Genomic DNA, 22526 nt, shown 5'->3' with positions numbered 1-22526 from the left:
TTGATCAGTTATTGGAAGGAACTAAACAAGTCTGTCATGGTTTGACACAATAAGGTCACTGTCAACACAGGATGATGGGCAGAACCAGCCTGTTCAAGCTGAGATTTAAGGAGGAACTGCCTGTCAGTAGGAACCTTGAGGTTAAGCAAACATTCCACCTGCCTAGTAGTGTTCATGTTCAGGTGGTCACTGGTGGATACCCAGTAGGAATAGACCACCATTTAACAAATTCTCTCTCAAAAGATACATTTTCCAGCACACTCTTAGGTGGGACCAAGGACCCTACATTGTACTTCCAATCAATAGAGAGAAATATCTTGAATGTTTCAGTTTTCCAGTGTCCTGTCCACCTGTATTCTGTTGCATCCTCCCTAGATTGGATAAGCAGTTTGGGAAAGAATGTGAACTTGAAGCAATAATCTGTTTTTTTGTTTTTTTTGCAATGTCTCCTAAAATGTGATTTGGTTTGCCTTGCCTAATAGTTATAATAGTAAAATCAGTCTTTATTAATGAACACCAAAACGTATAACCAGACAGAATAAGGTGAGGTAGAATTGGAGAACCTGTCACCAGGCTGTTCATTTCACCCAAAATCCTCCCATAAGAGAATATGTGCTTCTAATGTGTTTTATGCATTGCTTTTATCTGTAAAAGCCTTCTTTATGTGGACATTCAAAAGCCCTGACTGCCATCTTGGACATGATGTCTGCAGTATGGATGATCGAACGGTTCGGGTCGATCATCGGTTCGACCCGATCGTTGGCTGTTCGAAATTCGGCCGAATTTCTGAACTTTTTGCGGTAAAAGTTTGGAATTCGGCCACCAGAACCGCCCAAAATGCAATGGGACAGGAACTGGGCTTTAAAAGCCCATGATTGGCCCAGAAACATCAGTAAAATGTGATTGGTGTGACTACGGGGTCCAGAGGCCAATCAGGAGTGAATACGCCCCCCATACGCCCCCCAGTATATAACATAGCCCCGCCAAACCTCTAGCACTGTAATACAGGGGCTGTGGAAGAGAGTGGAAGCATTTGTGTTACTCCTGCTGTATGGAGCTGTTCTTTTAGTGTGAGGAAAGGGATATGCAGTGTAGTTAGGGTACTATATACCACTATAGTTAGATTCAATAATCTAGTTTCTGTAGGGATACCTTTAAGTGTCAGGGTGACCGTAGTGTAGTTTAGGTGACCTGACTCTGCCATGTCAGGGTGACCGTAGTGTAGTTTAGCTGACTCTGCCTGAGGCTGCCATACCAGGGTGACTGAACACTTCCATGTCAGGGTGACCGTAGTGTCGTTTAGCTGACTCTGCCTGAGGCTGCCATACCAGGGTGACCGAACTCTTCCATGTCAGGGTGACCGTAGTGTAGTTTAGCTGACTCTGCCTGCCATACCAGGGTAACTGAACTCTTCCATGTCAGGGTGATAGTAGTGTAGTTTAGCTGAGGGTGATACCATACCAGGGTGACCGAACTCTGCCATGTCAGGGTGACCCCACTGTGCAGATTTTGGGTTAGGGATATACACACACACATATATATATCTCAATAAGTAAAACACATTGATACATTGCAAAATAAAATAAATTCACATTAGTATGCCCCCAGTGCCCTTTCCTGCATTTTTACTGTACTTTTTATGTATCTTTTTTTTTTTTTTTTATTAATTTTTTCAATAATTGGCTCTCTATCAAAAACGACAATTTTTAAGAACTTTTTTTTGTGTGATTAATAGTCCCTGGGGCATGACCCAGAACCCTAGGCACTTTTTAGGGGCATTTATTGGGTTTTAGGGCTTCAAAATGGTGTTTTTTGATTCCAGAAGTTTGGGTCCAATTGATTTCAATGGGGTTCTGGAATCCGAACCGAACTTTCGGGAAATTCGGGTGTTCTGGCCGAACTGAACTTTTCAAAAGTTCGATCATCCCTAGTCAGCAGCCCCAGTAGACTTAAAGCTGTCACGCTCTATAGCAGGGGTCTCCAAACGTTCAAAATAAAGTGACAGTTTACTGCCTTTCAAACTTTAGTGGGGTTAGACTGTGGCCAGTGGGAATAGAAATATCCTGGCATCGGTGGGCGTAAACAATGCCATAGGCTTGGTTATCAGTGGGGGTAAAAAAATGACACCATTGGTGTCAGTGGGGAGGAATAGTGTCCCATCATTTGTGTTAGTAGGAGGACCAGTGCCCCATCATTAGTGTCGGTGGGAAAAACAGTCCCCCATCATTTGTGTCAGTGGGAGGAATTGTGCCCCATCATTGGTGCCGTGGGAGGAATAGCCAATTCCCCATTATCGGTGTTAGTGGAAAGAATAGTGCCACATAATGGGTATCAGTGGAAAGATTATTACGTCATAATTTGTGTCAGTGGGAGCAATAGATTCTCCATCTCTGGTGTCAGTGGGAGGAAAAGTACCCCAGCACTGGTGTCAGTGGAGGAATAGTGCCCCATATTAGTGGAAGGAAAAGTGCCCCAAGGGCCGGATAAAGGGAAGCAAAGGGCCATATCCGGCCGCAGTTTCGAGACCCCTGCTCTATAGTATTTCCCTTTGCACGGCAGCTACATAAAAGGCTATGTAGGGAGGGGTGGAGGCGCTAGACCAGCAAAGACAGTAATTTGACCCTCCCAGAAGAGAAAATTCCTATAATGTTCAAGGGGGAAGGGGGCTATGATAGGAAATTGACGTTCTCTGGAATGGTCAAATTCTCTGGCAAGTTCAGAGGCACATTGTAAATTAATTAAAAAATCATTTATGTAAAGGAAAAATGCTGCATGTCAAATTTTTTACATTTCTGTTTTTACCTGCAGTTTTTAATCTGGTGACAAGATCTCTTAAAAGGATCTAAACATCCCTACTCTGAACCATTGCAATGCACAGCGAAGCCTATTTAAAACAGACTGTTGATTAACTCCTGTGTTCTGAATCACCATCTTGCTTCATGACCCGACTTCCTTTGAGTTTTGGATCAGATGCCTCCATATTCGCCTCTAGAATTTACTTATACAACACTTAGTACCTTAATAGGCGCAAGCTGTGAAGGCCCTGAGGCAGCAACATCTGACATGTAATGTAAAATATGTGTGTACTGTATATGTATGTACAGTATATCATATACAGTATCTCGCAAAAGTGATTACCACCCCTCACATTTTTGTAAATTTTTTATTGCATCTTTTCATGTGACAACACTGAAGAAATGACACTTTGCTACAATGTAAAGTAGTGAGTGTACAGCTTGTATAACTGTAAATTTGCTGTCCCCTCAAAATAACTCAACACACAGCCATTAATGTCTAAACCACTGGCAACAAAAGTGAGTACACCCCTAAGTCAAAATGTCCAAATTGGGCCCAAAGTGTCCATTTTGCACGGCCACCATTATTTTTGAGCACTGCCTTACCCTCTTGGGCATGGAGTTCACCAGAGCTTCACAGGTTGCCACTGGAGTCCTCTTCCACTCCTCCATGATGACATCACAGAGCTGGTGGATGTTAGAGACCTTGCGCTCCTCCACCTTCCATCTGAGGATGCCACACAGATGCTCAATAAGGTTTAGGTCTGGAGACATGCTTGGGCAGTCCAATACCTTTACCCTCAGCTTTTTTATCAAGGCAGTGGTCATCATGGAGGTGTGTTTGGGGCTACTATCATGTTGGAATACTGCCCTGCAGTCCAGTCTCCAGAGGGAGGAGATCATGCTCTGCTTCAGTATGTCACAGTACATGTTGGCATTCATGGTTCCCTCAATGAACTGTAGCTCCCCAGTGCCGGAAGCACTCATGCAGCCCCAGACCATGACACTCCCACCACCATGCTTGACTGTAGGCAAGACACACTTGTCTTTGTACTCCTTACCTGGTTGCCGCCACACACGCTTGACACCATCTAAACCAAATAAGTTTATCTTGGTCTCATCAGACCACAGGACATGGTTCCAGTAATCCATGTCCTTAGTGCGCTTGTCTTCAGCAAACTGTTTGCGGGCTTTCTTGTGAATCCTCTGTAGAAGAGGCTTCCTTCTGGGATGAAAGCCAATTTAAAGCAGTGTCCGGGGTATGGTCTGAGCACTGACAGGCTGACCCCCCACCCCTTCAACCTCTGCAGCAATGCTGGCAGCACTTATACGTCTATTTCCCAAAGACAACTTCTGGATATGATGCTGAGCACGTGCACTCAACTTCTTTTGGTTGACCATGGCGAGGCCTGTTCTGAGTGGAACCTGTCCTGGTAAACCACTCTATGGTCTTGGCCATCGCGCTGCAGCTCAGTTTCAGGGTCTTGGCAATCTTCTTATAGCCTAGGCCTTCTTTATGTAGAGCAACAACAATTTTTTTTTAGATCCTCAGAGACCTGCCATGAGGTGCCATGCTGAACTTCCAGTGACCAGTATGAGAGATTGAGAGAAATAACACCAAATATAACACACCTGCTCCCCATTCACACCTGAGACCTTGTAACACTCATGAGTCACATGACACCGGGAAGGGGAGGAAATGGCTAATTGGGTCCAATTTAGACGTTTTCACTTAGGGGTGTACTTACTTTTGTTGCCAGCGGTTTAGACATTAACCACTTAAGCCCTGGAGGATTTGGCTGCTAAAAGACCAGGGGGTATTTTGCGATTCGGCACTGCGTGACTTTAACGGACAATTGCGCGGTCGTGCGACGCTGTACCTAAACGAATTTGACGTCCTTTTTTTCCCACAAACAGAGCTTTCTTTTGGTGGTATTTGATCACCTGTGCCATTTTTTGATCATGCGCTATAAACAAAAAAAGAGCGTAAATTTTGCAAAAATAACAATATTTTTCACATTTTTTTATATGAAATTCCCCCCAAAAAAAATGTAAAAATCGAAATTTTTTAACATTTTCAGCCAATTTGTTTTATGCTACATATGTTTGGTAAAAAAAATCGCAAAAAGCGTATTTTTATTGGTTTGCGCAAAAGTTATCGCGTTTACTAACAAAGGGAAAGATTTTTGTCTTTTTTGTTGTTTTTTTTTAATGCGTAATGGCGGCGATCTGCAATTTTTTTTGCGGTACTGGGACATTGAGGCGGACAGATCGGACCCTTGACTGACATTTTTGACACTTTTGGGGTTACCATTGACATTACTACAGTAATCCGTGCTATACATATGCACTGTTACTGTAAAAATACACTGGTAGTGAAGGGGTTAACTTTATTTAAGAGGGAGGGGCTGTGTGTGTCCCTAGGGGCGTGATTCTTACTGTGATTGGCTGTGGCTTGAGCTGTAGGAACAGTGATCAACGGTCCTACATTGTAGAACCGTGTGAAGAGTGTTTCTACACAGGGGAGAATGACAGGCAGCTTGTTTACACAAGCCGCCTGACTTTCTCCCTCTCCCCCGACGATCGCAGAGTGACCGGCGAACATCGGGTCCGCCGGTCACACGTGCGGGGGGGGGGTCCGTGACCTCGCGGGAGCGCGCCTCCGCGGGCACGCGCTCGCTCCCCAGAGCCTCACAGGCTAGCGACGTAGACCTACGTCCCTCTGCCTGTGAGGGGCTGACTGCCGCAGTAAATATACTGTGAGCAGTCGGCAAGCGGTTAACGTCTGTGTGTTGAGTTATTTTGAGGGGACAACAAATTTACACTGTTATACAAGCTGTACACTCACTACTTTACATTGCAGCAAAGAAAAGATATAATAAAATATTTATAAAAAATGTGAGGGGTGTACTTAGCATGTAAAAAATTGACATGCTGGTTGTACCCAAGTTGATCCAATCAGCCAGCCCATAGATGGTTTGAATCTCGCCTGGTTCAGTAGGGACCGGCCGAGATTCTAACCATCTATGGCCGGCTTAAAGAGCATTCTTCCCACTCACCATTATAATGTAATGACAGATTACGTTTTAGAATGTCATTTTTGTAGAAAACCAGATAACTCCTAAGTGTTCACAAATCATTCTTGGAGCAAGAAGCTTCACACATTGAACTACATAGACTTTTGAGTACACTGATCATCAAGAAACCTGCCACCTGATAAGCAGTCATGTTCATTTGTGTAGTCCACAAAGCTTCCATGTCTTTCTTGGGGAAAGATTTAATTTAAAACCAGCTACCACATTGTCAATGGCAAAGGAAACTGCACCGAAATTTCATATTGAATCTGATTGATCTGCTGTGTTATCAGAGTCACTGGTCTGGGAAAGTTTGTGGACACCTGACCACTACACCTAATATGAGCTTGTCTCATTCCAAAAGGCCTTAATATGGGGTTCCTACCATCTTACTGGCATTAATAGCCTTCAAACTACTTTCCACAAGATTTTGGAGTTTTTCTGTTTAAATTTGTGCCCATTCGGTCAAAAGTTAATTTGTGAGCTCGGGTACTTGTGAGTTGGATAAGAAGATCTGGCTCACAATTGGTGTTACAATGAATTCTAAAGGTGTTCAGTAGGGTTCAGGTCAGGGTATTGTGCAGGCCACTAGAGTTCTCCACACCGGACTCCTCAAGCCATGTCTTTATGAAGCTGGCTTTGTGTCTTGTCAGTTCTATTATGGCTAGAGCAAATGGCTGATGAATCCTAGCTGCCATTTTCTGAAAGCCAACTCTTAATGCAGGGGTCTCCAAACTTCATAAAACAAAGTGCCAGTTTAATGTCATTCAAACTTTAGGGGGCCAGACTGTGGCCAGTGGGGGGAGAAGATGTCCTGGCGTCAGGAGTAAAAATCATTGGTATTGGGGGGGATTAATTGTGCCCCATCTTTGGTATCAGTAGGGATATAGTGTCCCATGGTTGGTGTCAGTAATAGTGTTCCATCAGTGGGAGGAACAGTGCCCCATCATTGATGGCATTAGGAGGAATAGTGCCCCTATCATTGATGACATTAGGAGCAATAGTGCCCCATCATTGATGACATTAGGAGGAACAGTGCCCCATCATTGATGACATTAGGAGGAACAGTGCCCCATCATTGATGACATTAGGAGGAACAGTGCCCCATCATTGATAAAGGAAAAGGAATTGGCAGCACTCCAGGTTGAGTCAAAATCCAGATTTATTGACTGGACATCCAAATATGACAATCGTGACAAGGTTATACCTTGTCACGATTGTCATATTTGGATGTCCAGTCAATAAATCTGGATTTTGACTCAACCTGGAGTGCTGCCAATTCCTTTTCCTTTATCAAGTTTTCACGGAGGCGAGCCGGGGCATGCACTGGTGTGAGTCATCAGGCAATCACACCACCTTGAGCAGTGAGTTCTTGTCTTTTCAAGTGCCCCATCATTGATGACATTAGGAGGAATAGTGCCCCATCATTGATGACATTAGGAGGAATAGTGCCCCATCATTGATGACATTAGGAGGAATAGTGCCCCATCACTAGTGTCAGTGTGAAGAATAGTGCCCCATTGTTGGTGTTGGTGGCAGGAACTATGCCCTACAGTTGCTGACAGGGGAAAAATGCTTCAAGGACCAGATTAAAGCATGCAAAGGGCCGTAGTTTGAAGACCACTGTCTTAAGCCGGGTACAAACTATAGGTTTTTTTTCATGCAACCCTGCGGGTTGAACTAAAAAAACTGTAAGCTCCAGTCAGAGCTGCTGTACTAACCATACGAGGTTAGTTCAGCGATCTCCCCCACTGAGCTGTTGTGTTCTGGCAGGAAGACAGTTCCTCCACCAGAACACTTAGATTAGCGCTCTCAGCCGTGTCAGTCGCATGTTGGTTTTCTAGCATGCACGTCCGAGAGACCAACATACACACGGGCCGAATGTCAGCCATTTTTTTTAACTGCTGTTGTCTCCCAACATTTGGCCTGTGTGTACGGGGCTTTATTGGAAACAGACTGGAAGTCATTTCATTTTTCTGCTTTTCTCTTTCTCTTCTCTTGTTTAACCGCATTATTAAGTTTTTATTTCTCATAATTGCACATAAATCCCAATATCTTTGCTTTTGTTGACATGACTGGCAGATATGGAATTGTTGAATTTACTCGATATGCTTTTAAAGCACCTTACCTTGCAGCTGTCAGCTGTATTTACTGAATACTGCTAGAATTGTAAAATATATTTGTATTCTGTAGCATTAAGACCCCGTTCACACTGGGGCGATGCTACTTGCCGGGGCGACCTCACAGGTCGCGGTGCGCAGCTCGCACCGCGACCTCGGAGCGGTCGGCACGGACTTCATATCATTGAAGTCAATGCAGGTCGCTCCAGGTCGCCCCATAGAAGCTCTGGACCCTTTTTCTAAGTCGGAGCAACTTGTGTAGCTCCTATTAGAACGGGTCCACAGCTACTCTATGGCAGGCGACCTGTCAGGCGACCAGGTCGCCTGACAGGTCGCCCCAGTGTGAACGGAGTCTAAAGCAGAACTAGACTTTCCTATTCTTTTACAGCCAAGGAAGCTGCACATATGATCAGTTAGGACACCAGCTATTTGATGGCTTGACAGTTTGGTTGAGAGCACAAGCAAATGTGACAGTTAGCTATCACAGCATCCCTTGAATGCAACTTTTTTGGGAACTGGCTAAAATCAGAAACTTCTGACCTCAACCATTTTGGAGGGTGTCCACATTTTTTTCAGTGTACGAGGGCACCCAATGCTGATACAGAAAATGCTATTTGCCTGGCTTTTATGCTTATCTGCGGCTATGGAAAACTGTCAGGCAGGCAACTCGTAACCTCAGGTTGAACGATGGTGACCCCTGGATTTCCTTCATGGTAGGTTTTCTTTGTATATCCCTGACTAACTCCTGGAGGCTCAGAGAATAGGATAGCAGATGTTTAATAAGTTACAGATTGACACCCCTAAACCTTGTTAGCAATGGCTTTGTTCTAAGTTTTTCATGAATGAACAAACCGGTCTTGTGACCTTTTCCAGGACACGTGAGGCTTCCCTGTATGCAAGTACCAAGCAATGCTTCAGTATCGGTGTTATCTTAATTGTTTTATCTATTGCAAGGATGTTCAAGACAGGAGTGTATGAATTCACTGTATGGTTGTGACATGATACATCAGTCTGTAACAGTCAGTATGGGTGTTTGAGCAATCACATGATGGACACCACAATAAGTGCTACACGCAGAACATAATTCATCCAGTGTTCCTTTTCCCCACTTGTGAATCCTGGTATCGTCTATACAGTTCTGGATCTTACGGTCCATGGCTATGACCTCAGCTTTTCACAGTACTTGATCATCTGAAGTCTTTAGTCCTTGTACACAGCATTGTTGCTATATCTGGTGGTGTTGCAGGGTCGGCACAGTGTGAGGAAAGTGGTTAGAATGTGCAATTTCTATGCACCACCATCACTGTCGTTGTTTAGATATTCTCATGAGTCTTTCCCAAAATGTCATCTCATTTGTGTGCCTATGCCGTCCAGCTCCGCTCTGTGTTGACCAGCTCCATTCCCTCAAAATAAGAGTGAGGCCTGCGAGCATGGAACTAGAATAAAAGAGAACACGTTAGTCCAGCTGCCATCATTTGCAGTTATACAGATTGGGGGGGTCTTAAACACATCCGTCAGGAAAAAAATCACCAGTTCGTCCGTCTGTCCGTCCCAATCACATGTATTTACCCCCCAAAGTCATCAACACACTAACTATCACCCACCCAGTGCTTGTCCCTGGTGATTGGTCATTCAAGTCCCAAGCGCTGCATTATGGGGAGGTAGGTAGGCATTCATATCACATTGCTCTTACTTACCTGAAAATCCATAATTGGCTATGTAGGGACGGCTAGAATAGGCTATTTGATGGTAATGGTATCATTGGAGGCATTTATTAACAGGCACGCAAGTTTTCCAACAACTTGCAAAAAAGTTCACTGCTAATCTCTCCAGTTAGTTGTGTTGCCCAAATAGAAATACATGACAAAGGATTCCCAGAGCACTATAAATTAACCACTTGCCTACAGAGCACTTTTACCCCCTTCCTGCCCAGGCCAATTTTCAGCTTTCAGCGCTCTCACGCTTTGAATGACAATTGCGCGGTCATGCTACACTGTACCCATATGAAATTTTTATAATTTTTTTCACACAAATAGAGCTTTCTTTTGGTGGTATTTAATCACCTCTGGGTTTTTTATTTCTTACAAAACTTTCTGTGAGTAAATTTTGAAAATAAATAACATTTTCTCCTTCACTGATGTGTGCTGATGAAGGCGGCACTGATGAGGTGGCACTTATGGGCACTGATGAGGTGGCACTGATGAGGAGGTACTAATATGCCGCACTGATAGGTGGCACTGATGAGCACTGATAGGCGGCACTGATGAGCACTGATAGGTGGCACTGCTGGGCACTGAGAGGCGGCACTGCTGGGCACTGAGGCGGCACTGACGGGCGGCACTGATGGGCACTGAGAGGCGACACTGACGGGTGGCACTGATGGGCGGCACTGATGAGCACTGATGGGCAGCACCATCAGTGCCCACACTCAGATCCCATAGTGCTGCTAGTCCGTGCCCATCAGTGCCTAGATGAGCAGGCACTGACTGGCAGCACTATGGGCACTGATTGTGGGCACTGTGGGCAGTTATGGCATTTTTTTTTTCCTCTTGTGTAATTAGGGCACTGGTGATCAGTGCCCTGATTACATTTCTCTGTGTCCCCTTACCGCTGATCGGCTCTCCTCTTCCTCACACGCAGTCTCTGTGTGAGGAAGGGGAGCTGGCGATGAGAGATGATCTCATATGTTTACATATGAGATCATCTCTCATTGCACGTTCCGATCACGTGGTAAATGGCCGCTGTGATTGGCCATTCACCACGATCTGTGATTGGCTGTGTCCAAGGGACACGGCCGACACAGATTTTCCCCGATGCGCGCTCGCGGGAGCCTGTTACTGGGAGGCCGTATAAAGACGGCCTCCCGGAAATTAGAGCCCGTGCTGTAGCCGTCTTTCGGCTATAGTACGGGCGGGAGGAGGTTAAGTTGAGAAAGTACAGCACTAGTAGTTATCTTTAGACACTCATACTGATTGAAACCTTGGATGAAGCCCTAGGGGTTGTTTTACTAAAGCCAGAGAGTACAAAATCTGGTGCAGCTGTGCATAGACTTTTTCAGCTTGTTCAATTAATCTTTGACAAAAAAAAAAAAAAAAACCTGGAACCTGATTGGTTTCTATGCAGAGCTGCACCAGATTTTGCACTCTCAAGATTCAGTAAATTAACCCTTAGAGTCTGTATTGATGCACTTTGGACTTGCTTGCTTCCAGATGTATTCAGTTTGCATTTGACATCAGTTTATGACCCTTTTGAGATTATTCAGAGTGCATTTGACCTCCTCCCAAGCTGCATGGACCTTTGTCAAACTGCTTTTGCATTTTCATTAACTTGCAGCAGACAAAACGCCCACTGACGCAAACCCTCACAGAGAGAGGGGGAGTAGAATGAACTACACACTACCTTATTTACGTGTGTGTCTTGAGCTACTGAACTCTATAAACAGGCTATTTTCAACAGCTCCACTTGCTGGCAGAAAAAAAGTTTGCATAATATTATGTAATATTTACTCCACCTGTCTCTCAGCATGCCGCCAATAGCCTGAGTCAGCTGCAGCCTGGAACCTCAGTGAGCGCTTGAGGGGCAGAACAGAGTGCGGATGACTGACAGTCTGAAGACTGAGAACTTAGCGGATCAGCGGTCCTTGATCGCTCAGCTCTTGGGTCTTAGACGCAGCATCAGACTGATTTAGCATCCAACTAAGTGAGCATGTATAAAAACAGAAGAGTAGGATCTATAAATAATCACAGAAAACCCACTCACCCGGCGCACAAAAAGTAAAATCTCCTTAGTAGTTAAAACTTATCCATAAAATTGTGTGGTTTGAATCATAAAACCAAACCGTATATCAGCAGCTGCTATTAAAAACAAGAAATGGACAACAAGGTGTACCTATATTGCTAAAATAGCTAAAAGACACACTAGCAGCGCTTATATAGAGAATCTATCCCTATACATCAACACAGAGTCTCTTAATGTGAATATGTGCATTGTCCATCCATATACTGGGAGGATGAGAAGTCCAAACACTCAAAATCCACCACCGTGCAGGTACGATATGAGCAGCCTTCACCACACCGCCGTGCAAGCCCTATGGTATAAAACTCACCAGAGCCCCCTGAGTACAGGCCAAATGGATTTCTTTGATTCCAAAGCTCCAAAAACGACTCCAGGTGGGAAATTGATGGACCCTTCTCCTCACTCATAAAACCGTGGCATTGCGTATTACATGTAAATGGATGGAATGATAGCACATAGCGTAATACTGCTAAACCACACGTTTATTCACACAAGAACATGAAGCTCTGCAAAAGTTGCACTTACAAACATTCAATATAAATAGGCATGTAATGAGGTAAACTTGCGTTAGGTCAGCTTCCACTGATGTTATAACGGTCTCCACTCGGTACCTAAGTAGACAGACCTACGGGAATGACACCAAAGAGGTTCCAGCGTTTGGTGTCATGCCCGTAGGTCTGTCTACTTAGGTTCCATCCATTTACATGTAATACGCAATGCCACGGTTTTATGAGTGAGGAAAAGGGTCCATCAATTTCCCACCTGGAGTCGTTTTTGGAGCTTTGGAATCAAAGAAATCCATTTGGCCTGTACTCAGGGGGCTCTGGTGAGTTTTATACCATAGGGCTTGCACGGCGGTGTGGTGAAGGCTGCTCATATCGTACCTGCACGGTGGTGGATTTTGAGTGTTTGGACTTCTCATCCTCCCAGTATATGGATGGACAATGCACATATTCACATTAAGAGACTCTGTGTTGATGTATAGGGATAGATTCTCTATGTAAGCGCTGCTAGTGTGTCTTTTAGCTATTTTAGCAATATAGGTACACCTTGTTGTCCAAGTGAGCATGTATGTTTGTTATTTTCAAATCCCACACTTCTCTTTTAAATGTAAGAGTTGTCCCTTTTGCTGTTTTTTTTAAATTATTATTTTTTACTAAACTTAGAGTTTAAAGTGAACGTGTTACTTTGTCTAGAATGGGAAAAGCACGGGTTCACTTTAAGGAAAGAATACTGCAATGTGCTGACTTAGACATTAAATATTTTCCCATATTGAAGAATAGTTTTTGACCTTTTGAGTTTGATGGCAGTAAGAAGCATTTTCAGGCTACACCTAGAGATTAGACTGTAGGTACCAAGCATAACCCCTATGGGGCTCCACTTACTGGAGACTGTAGAGACAGCTGGTGCAGGATAGGGAAGGGAGTCCAGTGAATCGGTTCCATCGGCCAGCTGCACACCGACACGTCACTTGCCTTACCGGAATCAACCATCAGGTCATTGACGCTGCTGCAGCTCGTTTCCAGCCTGGAACACAGCAAAGTCGTGTTCATATTTCAAAATTATAAAATGTAACTGTAGATGTAGTTCCATCATACCAGCAGTCACATATAGAATAAATATGAATATTAAAGGGAAATTAGTGGGGTTTTTTTTCCCAACAAAACAAATGTGACAAACTTACACTACAGTATATAGTGAAGTGGTGGTGCATTTTTATATCTCATTATGACAATTTTTTGTTCTTTTCTTATGTTTATTATTCTTTTCCTTTTAAGAGCTTTACTAGAATTAGAAAAGTCCTGGTTCACTACAAAAGGGACGAAGTGTTCTCATACATTGTTCATCATTGTAGCATAGCCTTATATTGTTGGGTAATGGTGAACTGCTTGTGTACATTGCTTGTCAATGCATTAGTGCCTCGATAAATTGGTTGTAGGTAGTATGTAATCGTGGGTGAAATTCTTATCAACCCTGCAGTGTTTAAGGGCTCTTTCACACACGGAGTCCCTTTTTCTCAGCGGGGGGATCGATCTGCCGATCCCCCGTTGAGCAGGTGGATGACAGCTGTGTCTCCTCGCTGTGTGCGGAGAAAGAGCTGTCAGGTCCCCATTCATCTCTATGGGGGAATCGGATGGGAACGGACCGTCTGTCCGTTCTCATCCGATCCGATCCACCAGACGGATGGAAAATAGGGTTTCCATCCGTCTGGTTTGGACGGATCGGATGTCAGCGGACATGTCTCAGCTGACATCCGATGCCCCATAGGGATGCATGGGGTGTCCGTTCAGATACACCAAAAGAAAAGACAGGCAGATCTGAACGGACTCCATGTGTGAAAGGGGCCTAATGGTTTCTCCATCTATCTTCAATCACACTCCAGAACATAGTGGAGATTGGCAGAAGGAACCAGTGAGAGCTGCAGGGGACACAGGCAATCGACACTACAGGAAGTGACAGTTCCCCAGTCTAGAGGCAGGGGTGGTGCGAAAAAGAAAGTATTCTAGTATTTTTTTTTTTTGGTTACAGGTATACCTTCTTGCTGGTTTTTGCTTATATATATATATATATATACACACTGTACACTGCACACTGCATCTGGAAAGTATTCACAGCTCTTCACTTTTTTCCACATTTTGTTATGTTACAGCCTTATTTAAAAAAGGATAAAATTCATTATTTTCCTCAAAATTCTACAAACAATACCCCATAATGACCACGTGTAAGAAGCTTGTTTAACCCCTTCCGTACCGCGTCATGTAAAAAGACGTCGGCACAAATCCTTTCTCGATCCGGGCGGACATCATATGACGGCGCCCGGATCTCCCCGCTACTGCGCGCCCCCGGGGGCGCGCAGCGCGGCGATCGGGGGAGAGGCTCGTCCCTCGGACTGAGCCCAACCCCGATCAAGGTAAACAGCCAATGGAATTGGCTGTTTACCACGTGATCGGCTGTGTCAATCACAGCCGATCACATAAGCGGCTCCAGCGCGAGCCACTCGCTCCTTCCTTAATGCGCGCCCCCCGGGGGCGCGCAGCGCGGCGATCGGGGATGAGGCTCGTCCCTCGGACAGAGCCCATCCCCGATCTAGGTAAAGAGCCAATGAAATTGGCTCTTTACCACGTGACCGGCTGTGTCCAATCACAGCCGGTCACAAATGTCATCAGAGAACACGGTAACTAGCTGTCACCACAATCTCCTCCTCACACAGGATCAGTGTGTGAGGAGGAGATTGTGGTAACAGCTAGTTACCAAGTACAGTGCACCCCAACCACACTGATTGCCCCCCCCCCCCCATAAAAAGCACCTGTCACTAACCCATCAAAGTACCCGAGTACTTGTCACCAGCCCATCAGGTACTCTGATGACAGGTACTCGGGTACTCTGATGGGCTGATGACGGGTACTCTGATGGGCTGATGACAGGTACTCTGATGGGCTGGTGACAGGTACTCGGGTACTCTGATGATGGGTACTCGGGTACTCTGATGACGGGTACTCGGGTACTCTGATGACGGGTACTCAAGTATTCTGATGACAGGTACTCTGGTACTTTGAGTACCCGTCACCGGAGTACCCGAGTACCCGTCATCGGAGTACCCGAGTACCTGTCTACCCATCAGAGTACCCGAGTACCTGTCACCTACCCATCAGAGTACCCGAGTACCTTCCACCTGCTCATCAGAGTACCTGACACCTGAAGTACCCGAGTACTTGCCACCTGCTCATCAGTACCTATCACTACTCATCAGTACTCATCAGTACCCATCAGTACCTTTCACCTATCAGTACTGATCATTCGTACCCATCAGTACAGTATCAGTATCACCTATCAGTATCAGTACTACTCATCAGTATCTATCACCTGCCTGTCACCTGCCCATAAGAGTACCCGAGTTCCTGTCACCTGCCTATCGGAGTACTCGAGTACCTGCCACTTGCTCATCAGTACCAGAGTACCTGTCACCTGCCCAGCAAAGTACCCGAGTACCTGTCACCCTTCATACAGCCACCATGTCTAAGTCCAAAAAGGTTTATATACGTCCTCCGTTTAAACCTAATTACCGGTGTTATGGCAGCAGATAGCTGCCATAACCCTGGTATTTTTTTAAACGGGCGGTTGGCTTTCCGATAAGGGTGGTCCCAGCGGCGGATTCGCCACGGGATCACCCTTCCGGGGTGGCGGAAGAGGTGCCCCCCCCTCCCGCCGCATTCTGGTCCTTTTCCCCGCTTACCGGACCCGCCGGCAGCGGGGAAAACGATCCGGTCCCAGATCCTCACAGACAGGATGTCGAGTGAGGGCAAGCTTGCCCTCACTCGACTCTATGGTCTTGGAGGACCGGAGCTACGGCAAACGTTGTTGCCTAGCAACCAGTTTAAAGGTCCCTTTTTTTTTTTCATTTTATTTAATTTTTTTTTATTTTTTTTTATTTTTTCTATCTTTTAGTGTACTTGTGAGATCTGAGGACTTTTTGACCCCAGGTCCTGTCGTGCATTTTTCTATTACAAGTAATGTTTACATTTCTTGTAATAGAAATAAAAATGATCAATTTTTTTTTTAAAAAAAACAGTGTAACAATAAAAAATAATAAATAAAATAAATAGTAAAAAAAAAAAAAATTAAAGCGCCCTGTCCCCGCGAGCTCGCGCGCAGAAGCGAACGCATACGGAAACCCCGCCCACATATGTAAACAGTGTTCAAACTACACATGTGAGGTATCGTCGCGATCGTTAGAGCAAGAGCAATAATTTGAGCCCTAGACCTCCTCTGTAACTCTAAGATAGCAACCTGTAGAAATTTTTAAATTGTCGCCTATGGGGATTTTTAAGTACCAAAGTTTGTCACCATTCTGTAAGCGTGTGCAATTTTGAAGCATGACATGTTGGGTATCTATTTACTCGGCGTAACATTATCTTTCACATTATGGAAAACAATTGGGCTAACTTTACTGGTTTCTTATTTTTTAATTCAAAAAAGTGAATTTTTTCCCCAAAAATTGCGTTTGGAAGACCGCTGCGCAAATACGGTGTGATAAAAAATATTGCAATAATCTCCATTTTATTCTCTAGGGTCTCTGCTAAAAAAAATATATAATGTTTTGGGGTTCTAAGTAGTTTTCAAGCAAAAACAACTGATTTTAGCTTGTAAACACCAAATGTCAAAAATAGGCCTAGGCAAGTGGCTAGGATGCATGATGATGCTCCTTGGATTTTGGGCCCCTCTATATGGCTAGGCTGTGAAAAAGTCTCACACGTGGTATTGCCATACTCAGGAGGAGTGGCAGAATGTATTTTGGGGTGTCATTTTTGCTATGTACATGCTATGTGTTAGGAATATCCTATAAATTGACAACTTTGTGTAAAAAAAAAAGTTTTTATTTTTTTCCCACATTTTCCAAAAACTTGTGGAAAAAAATGACATGTTCAAAGGACCCATAATGCCTCATAGAATATACGTTGGAGTGTTTGCTTTCCAAAATGGGGTCATTTTGTGGACTTTTCCATTGTATTGGTGCTCTAGGGCCTTGAAAAGTGTGATAGGTAGTAAGAAAGTTTTATGTGTATTTATGCTCCTAAAACGCCTTATGGTGCTACTTGGACGTGGAGTCTCTTTTTGTGGCCAGGCTGTGTAAAAGTCTCACACATGTGGTATCACCATACTCAGAAGGAGTAGCAGAATGAATTTTGGGGTGTCATTTTTGCTGTGTACATGCTATGTGTTAGAAATAGCTTATAAATTGACAACGTTTTGGGAAAAAAAAAGAAAAAAAAAATTTTTCTTCATTTTCCCAAGAATTGTGGGAAAAAATTATAACTTCAAAAACTCACCATGCCTTTTACTAAATACCTAGGACTGTCTACTTTACAAAAAGGGGTCATTTGGGGGGTATTTGTACTGTCCTGACATTTCAGGGCCTCAAGAAAGGAGATAGGCCATCAGTACATCTGGTGTGATCAATTTTCAGTAATTGGTACCATAGCTTCTAGACTCAATAACTTTCACACAGACTAAATAATATACACTAATTTGGGTTAATTTTACCAGAGATACGTAGCAGTATAAATTTTGGCCCAAATGTATGAAGAAAAATTATTTTTTTGCAAAATTTTATAATAGAAACTAAAAAAAAGTGTTTTTTTTGCAAAATTTTTGCTCTTTTTTTGCTTATATCACGAAAAAAAAAAAACCCCAGTTGTGATCAAATACCACCAAAAGAAAGCTCTATTTGTGTGAAAAAAAATTTGTTTGGTTACAGTGTAGCATGACTGAGCAATTGTCATTCAAAGTGTGAGAGTGCTGAAAGCTGAAAATTGGTCTGGGCAGGAAGGGGGTCTAACTGCTCTGTATGGAAGCGGTTAAAATCGATGAAAATTGATAAAAAAAAATAAAAAAACATGTACATAAGTATTCACAGCCTTTGCTCAATACTTTTGGCACCAATTACAGCCTCACATCTTTTTGAGTATGATGCTACAAGCTTGGAACACCTGTTTTGGGCATTTTCTCCCAATCTTCTTTGCAGGACCTCTTACGTTCTATCAGGTTGGATGGGGGGATCATTGGTGAACAGCCATTTTCAGATCACTCAATGTTCAATCGAGTTCAAGTCTGGGCTCTGGTTGGGCCACTCAAGGACATTCACAGAGTTGTCCCGTAGCCACTCCTTTGTTATCTTGGCTGTGTGCTTAGGGTCATTGTCCTGTTGGAAGATGAACCTTTGCCCCAGTCTTCAGTCCAGAGCGATCAGCGTTTTCATCAAGGACATTTCTGTATATTGTTGCATTCATCTTAACCTAAATCCTGACCAGTCTCCCAGTTCCTGCCGCTGAAAGACATCCCCACAGCATGATGATAGTGCCACCACCATGCTTCACTGTAGGGATGGTATTGGCCAGGTAATGAGCGGTGCCCGGTTTCCTCCAGATATGACGCTTGCTATTCAGGCCAAAGAGTTCAATCTTTTTTCATCAGACCAGAGAATTTTGTTTCTTATGGTGTGTGAGACACAAGTCCATCTGATTAAAAAAAAGTGCTTTTGGCAAACTCCAGACGGGCAGTCATGTACCTTTTACAGAGGAGTGGCTTCTGTCTGGCCACTCTACCATACAGGCCTGATTAGTAGAGTGTTGCAGAGATAATTGTTGTTGTTCTGGAAGGTTCTCCTCTCTCCACAGAGAAACGCTGGAGCTCTGTCAGAGTGACTATCGGATTCTTGGTCAACTCCCTGACTAAGGTCCTTCTCCCCTGATCACTCAGTTTGGCCGTGCAGCCCATTCTAGGAAGAGTCCTGGTAGTTCTAAACGTCTTCCATTTAGGGATGATGGAGGCCACTGTGCTTATTGGGACCTTCAATGCTACAGAAATTTTTCTGTACCCTTCCCCAGATCTGTGCCTCAATACAATCCTGTCTCGGAGATCTACAGACAATTCCTTGGACTTCATGGCTTGGTTTGTGCTCTGACATGCACTGTTAACTTATATAGACAGGTGTGTGCCTTTCCAAATTATGTCCAATCAACTCCAATCAAGTTGTAGAAACATCTTAATGATGATCAGTGGAAACAGGACGCACCTGAACTCAATTTTGAGTGTCATGGCAAAGGCTGTGAATATTTTTGTCCTGGAAGAATGGTCAAACATTCCCATAGACACACTCCTAAACCTTGTGGACAGCCTTCCCAGAAGAGTTGAAGCTGATTTAGCTACAAAGGGTGGGCAAACTCAATAGTGAACCCTACGGACTAAGACTGGGATGGCATTAAAGTTCATGTGCGTGTAAAGGCAGGTGTCCCAATACTTTTGTCATGACATCACTTCCGGGTTTTTACATGGCATTCGGCTTTGACCGGGTCTTCTCTTCATCGGCCGTGCAGATTGATTGCCCGGGTCTCCTGGTGGGAGACCCTGGCGAGTCGTGGGAGGGGGAGGGGGGGGCGTCCGCTCCCGCTCCTTGTAAAGACAGCCGAGCGGCTTCTCAGCTGCATTGGTTGTCATTACAAGACAGCCGACCGTCGGCTATGGATGCCTGTACCGGGGTGATGCCTCTAGTGCAGGCACCACTCCGGTACAAGCACTTTCCAAAATATCGGTAAAATGGGCAACCTCAGGGGCCGATTCCGATATATCGGGGAAAGTGCATATCGGCCCCCGATATATCAGCTTTGCCGATAATCGGTCGATCCCTAGTTTTAACCCTTCCCTACTCTAAAGTTTTGACAAAGTCGCTCTAAAGTGACACCTAGCACTCCCGTTAAGATTTGTGTTTTAGTATCTCCCAACAGGAGGTTAAGTCTGCTTTTCTAACAAACATTTATGCAAATACTTTGTAAGGGTTCATACACATGGCCAACATAAAGTTTGGGTGTATTTTCTTGCCCAGGAGTCATGGGTTTTACATACAGCTGCCCCCCATGGACATGAATGGCTTTATTTGACTGTATGTGAATATACACTGATCAGCCTTAACTTTATGACTACTGACAGGTCAAGTGTATAACATTAATTATCTTCTGACAATGGCATATGAAAGTCGGTGGGATATATTAGGCAGCAAGTGAACATGTTGTCCCTGAAGTTGATGTGCTGAAAGCAGAAAAACTGGTCATCGCAGTCTGTTGCATATGGGGCTGTGAAGCCACAGAGCAGTCAGGGTGTCCATGCTGACCCATGTCCACAGTCAAAAGCACCTACAATGGGCACATGAGCATCAGAACTGGACCACGGAGCAATGGAAGAACGTGGCCTGGTCTGGTGACTCACATTTTCTTTTACATCATGTGGATGTGTGTGTACGTGCGTGTGTTGCTTATCTGGAGATGAGATGGCACCAGGATGTAGTATGGGAAGAAAGCTGACAGAGGCAGTGTGATTCTTTGGGTAATGTTCTGCTGCAAAACCTTGGGTCCTGCCATTCGTGTGGATTCCATTTTGACACGTACCACCTAACTAAACTTTATTGGTGACCAAATACATCCCTTCATGAAAACAATATTGCCTGATGACAGTGACGTCTTTCAGCAGCTAGCCATAAATGGTTTAAGAATGGTTTGAAGAACACAACAAGTTTGAGGTGTTAACTTGGCCTTCAAATTCTCAAGATCTCAAACCAATCAAGCATCTGTGGGATATGCTGGAAAAACAAGCCTGACCCATGGAGGCCCCACCTCGCAACTCTCATGACTTAAAGCAGGGGTGGGGAACCTATGGCCCGGGGGCCGTATGCGGCCCTCAAAGTCATTTGGTCCAGCCCCCCATGCAGCTGAGTCTGTTTCTCTCAGCTGATCTGTCAGAATGGAGCCGATGCATCCTGTATAGTTCCGGCTCCGTTCTGACAGTCTGAGTGAGTCACAGCCGGAGTCATATCAAATGCACTCCGCCTGTGACCAATACAGGAAACATCGCCTCTTCCTCCAGTGCGGCGCCGCTGCTAGCCAGCATTTCCCGCCAGCAGCACACACAGCAGTACCAGCCAGAGCCAGCAGTACTCACAGCAGTACCAGCCAGAACCAGCAGTATCAGCCAGAGCCAGCAGTACTCACAGCAGTACCAGCCAGAGCCAGCAGTATTCACAGCAGTACCAGCCAGAGCCAGCAGTACCCACAGCAGAACCAGCAGTACCAGCCAGAGCCAGCAGTAACAGCCAGCAGTACCTACAGCACAGTACCAGCCAGCAGTACCAGCCTGAGTCAGCAGTACCCACAGCAATACCAGCCAGCAGTACCCACAGCAGTATCAGCCAGCAGTACCCACAGCAGTACCAGCCAGCAGTACTAGCCAGTAGTACCAGCCTGAGCCAGCAGTACCAGTCAGCAGTGCCCACAGCACAGTATCAGCCAGCTTTACCCACCAGCAGTACCCGCCAGCAGTTCTTTTCAAAACTTACCACCACAAAGAGTTGACTGCGCTCCAGACTGACCGACGCAAACCTGGAAGACCTGTTGCGAGTAGCAACATAAACAATACCAGCTAACATCACACACCTCACCAAAGAGAAGCAGTTGCAGCCATCACATTAGGGGTGAGTTAATTAAAATGTTTGACCAAATATAACAGGCACATTTTTAAGTTGATAATTTTGTACGGCCCCCGAATGATTTTATAAATACCCAAATGGCAGAAAAAAGGTTCCGCTACTGATGGCTTGGTGCCAGATACCACAGAATGCCTTCAGAGATCTAATTGTGGCCATGCCTCAATGGGTCAGGGCTGTTTTGGCTGCAAAAAAAGGGGGACCTACTCAATATTAGATGGGTGGTCATGGCTAATCAGTGCACATCGTTATGTGAATAAACCTTTGCATGTGCACAGATGTAAAAACCAGTATGCAGCCATTCTGATCTCTGAGGGGGCTTTAGCCAACACCTGTGGTTCCCTGGCAGGGAAATATGCCTGAACTTTATGTTGTACAGCCACAGGCGGCCATGTCTGTGAGCTCTAAAAATTGCTGTACACACAGCTCCTATACACGTTAAAGCAATGTTTACAAGGCTTAAGAGAGCAGGTAAAAAAAAATCCAAAATACATTTTCTAAAAACCTCTCAATATATGCAATAGGCATACATTTTTATGTTTTTGTATAAAGCGTAACATCCTCCATAATGCCTCTGTAATAAGTACCAAAAGTGCTCTATAACAAGAGCCACATGAGCTGTACATGCAAAGAATGACTTTGTCTTGCTAGTGAATAGAAGAGAGAAACGACTAGAACCACCTCTTCTTGTCTGTAGAAAGGCTCCTATGTT

At 44.6% G+C, this 22526-nt stretch overlaps 1 protein-coding gene across 1 annotated transcript in view; it reads right to left on the bottom strand.

The window, feature by feature from the left end:
* Window positions 1–8564: 8564 nt before the first annotated feature.
* Window positions 8565–22526, bottom strand: part of LOC309558103 (uncharacterized protein) — a 107751-nt gene continuing 93789 nt past the window's right edge. The window contains exons 9-10 of the mRNA XM_082261074.1: window positions 13170–13311; window positions 8565–9425 (exon numbers count right to left, since the gene is read on the bottom strand). Of these exons, the coding sequence (XP_082117200.1) occupies window positions 9351–9425; window positions 13170–13311 (217 nt within the window). The 3' untranslated portion in view covers window positions 8565–9350. The remainder of the gene's footprint in view (window positions 9426–13169; window positions 13312–22526) is intronic.

Source organism: Pelophylax lessonae, assembly GCF_965119305.1.
Source record: "Pelophylax lessonae genome assembly, chromosome: 6".
Taxonomy (NCBI): domain Eukaryota; kingdom Metazoa; phylum Chordata; class Amphibia; order Anura; family Ranidae; genus Pelophylax; species Pelophylax lessonae.
Note: the sequence above shows the minus strand (reverse complement) of the source record. Positions and strands in the feature narration are given on the sequence as shown.